At 35.6% G+C, this 2855-nt stretch overlaps 2 protein-coding genes across 2 annotated transcripts; both read left to right on the top strand.

The window, feature by feature from the left end:
* Window positions 1-622, top strand: BX664DRAFT_349661 (eukaryotic translation initiation factor 5A; the record flags this gene model as incomplete). The annotated part of the gene is made up of 3 exons (XM_051547611.1): window positions 1-212; window positions 283-527; window positions 603-622. 3 exons carry the CDS (start codon window positions 1-3, stop codon window positions 620-622), a joined length of 477 nt encoding a protein of 158 aa, XP_051400108.1.
* Window positions 623-923: 301 nt separating this feature from the next.
* On the top strand, window positions 924-1894 carry BX664DRAFT_332573 (cytochrome c oxidase assembly protein CtaG/Cox11-domain-containing protein). The gene has a single exon (XM_051545353.1). It carries the CDS (start codon window positions 1009-1011, stop codon window positions 1717-1719), a length of 711 nt encoding a protein of 236 aa, XP_051400107.1. The 5' UTR covers window positions 924-1008; the 3' UTR covers window positions 1720-1894.
* The last annotated feature ends 961 nt before the right edge of the window (window positions 1895-2855 follow it).

Genomic DNA, 2855 nt, shown 5'->3' with positions numbered 1-2855 from the left:
ATGTCTGACAACGAACACGAAACTGTAACTTTTGAAACAACTGATGCTGGTGCCTCAAAGACATTTCCTATGCAATGCTCTGCTTTGAGGAAGAATGGTCATGTAGTGATTAAGGGTCGTCCTTGCAAGATTGTTGAAATGTCGACCTCCAAAACTGGTAAACATGGTCATGCCAAGGTTCACTTGGTGGGCATTGATATTTTTACTGGCAAGTAAGTCCAAAAAAGAAAGGAAGGAAAGGGATCTTGTATAACGTTTTGATATGATTTTTTTTTTGATTAGAAAGTATGAAGATCTCTCTCCTTCTACTCATAACATGGATGTGCCTAATGTGATTCGCAACGAATATTCTCTTATTAACATTGATGATGGATACCTCTCCTTGATGCTTACAGATGGAAGTACCAAAGAAGATGTCAAGTTGCCTGATACTGACTTGGGTGTAAAAATGCAGGAGGAGTTTGATGCCGGCTTGGACTTGCTGGTCACAGTGGTTTCCGCTATGGGCGAAGAACATGCTTTGACTTGTAAGTGATCTACAAGGAAAAAAAAAAAAAAGTGTTATTAATCATCTATTGACGGTTTTTCTTTTTTTCTTATAGACAAAGAAGCTCCTAAATAAGTACAATACTCTTTTTGGTCTTCCTTCTCTTTTTCATCTTTTTCTTTTTTTTTTTTTTTTTTTTTTTTTTTTACTCAGTGTCTCTTACCCTACCTTCTTCTTTTTTTAACCCCCCCTTTATTTTACCCTTTCGTTTATTATATATGAAAATGAAAATAAAATCCTCGTTTTTTTTTTTTTTTTTTTTTTTTTTTTTTTTTTTTTTGTCTTTGATGGTGGATTCAATGCGGGATGATATTGTCACTGATTGGAAGATAGGGGAGGCTGGCCCTAACAAGTCTCTTGCGGTGCTTGAAAGCAACTGTTTATTCTCGAAAGGTTTTTTTTTTCTCTTTCCCTTTTTATCATTCGTCTACTTTTTTATTATTATTATTATTTATATATCCATGTCATTATCAAGATCTTTGATCACTCTTAGTCGGACTCATTTTCAACACAAATCCCCTTGTTTACGGTTGGGCAATACAAGACGATGGATGGCAACACAACACAACACACATAACAAAACCAGTAATGCTTCAGCAGGGATGTACACAGCAGCAGTGTTTATTGGCATGCTGGGGATATCATATGCAGCCGTACCATTGTATCGTCTCTTCTGTGCCAGTACTGGATATAGTGGTACTGTACAAACCGACAAGAGCAAGTTCTCACCCGATCGATTGGTGCCTACCCAAGTACCTCGCCGAATTCGGATTACATTTGAAAGCAATACATCGGATGCTTTACCCTGGACATTCAAACCTGAACTACGCGATATCCATGTGGTCCCTGGCGAAACTGCTTTGACGTTTTACAAGGCCAAGTCCCATGCTAAAGAAGATGTGGTAGGAATTGCCACGTACAATGTCACACCTTACCGAGCTGGTAACTATTTCAACAAGATCCAATGTTTTTGCTTTGAAGAACAACGTTTGGCCCCTGGTGAAGATATCGATATGCCTGTCTTCTTCTTTATTGACCCGGATTTCTTGGACGATCCTTATATGAAGGATGTATCCACCATCACCCTTGGTTATACGCTCTTCAACGCTAAACAAGCTCCACACCTGGCCCCTGTCAACAATACCTCTTCGCAACCAACGACAACGTCTTGATGCAAACACTTGAACTGGAAATAAATATCAATGTATAGACATATGTATGATAGTTTAGATAGTAATATAGATTAGTTTGGGTTTATGGATGAATCATTAGACGGATATATATATTCTTTTTTTTTTATTGAAATAAACAAATCATATTTGTGGATGTGGTTGAATAGATATCAAATGAAGATGGGATGATTTGGCGATGTGACGATGAATGGATATCAATATGACAAGAAAGATAATGAAGAAGCATGAATATAACTTTATTGAAGGAATGATAAAATAAAAAAGATATATTGTCATAAAATAAAGTAACTAATCCATGTAGTAATCCCTGTGCTAAGAACCCAGATATGTGCGCGTATCAAGTGTATCAAGTGCGTCCTTTAACTACCTATCCATCCGGTTGATCTTCGAGTGTATTCAGTTGAATAATGTTGCAAACCTATTCCAGTCGCACATCAAATGATTAGTCGTAAATCCGTTCGGTTGCTTCTGAAGAATATTTACATTTCTATTCAAAAAAAAAAAAAAGGAGATGCCAATGATTATCAGTATAGGAAAATGTATGGATAATATTTAAAGGGAGCGAAGAAATGAACTTACGTAAATGTGAGAAGAAACAGAAAGAGAAAGAGGTGACGACCTAAAAAAAAATATATAGAGAGAGTATGTATTCGCTACCTTTTCGCTATTAACCTTAAGAGAGAGGGAATGAAAAAAATAGGTGAGTATTATTGTTCACTTTCTATTGCCATTTGTTACCTTTTCCTGAATAAACACCAATATAATAGTGAAAAGAAGCGTGGTCGTATATGCAAGAAAACTATCCAATGGTAAACAACCTATAAAGAAAGAGATTCCAAGTCCAATCAAGCAAGGAGAAAAAAAAAAAGGTGATACAGAACAAGAAGAACAAAAAAAAAAAAAAAAAAAAGACGTACATTCACGGTTAAAAAGTTTAAACTCCTTAACTTCAATTGACTCAATGTTGGCTCTTTTTAAGGGGTTCATTGACTTTAATCAAAAAAGGGAAAAAATCAGTGAGATAAGCTAGAAAGCATGTTGTGCAGATCTTTGATATTCTAGTTAAACCTCAAAAAAAAAAAAAAAAAGAATGAACATGTCTTGAATGAAATTGT

This window comes from Halteromyces radiatus (genome assembly GCF_025201355.1).
Source record: "Halteromyces radiatus strain CBS 162.75 chromosome Unknown BX664scaffold_4, whole genome shotgun sequence".
In the NCBI taxonomy this organism is placed as follows: domain Eukaryota; kingdom Fungi; phylum Mucoromycota; class Mucoromycetes; order Mucorales; family Cunninghamellaceae; genus Halteromyces; species Halteromyces radiatus.
This window is presented reverse-complemented; position numbering and strand designations above follow the sequence as displayed.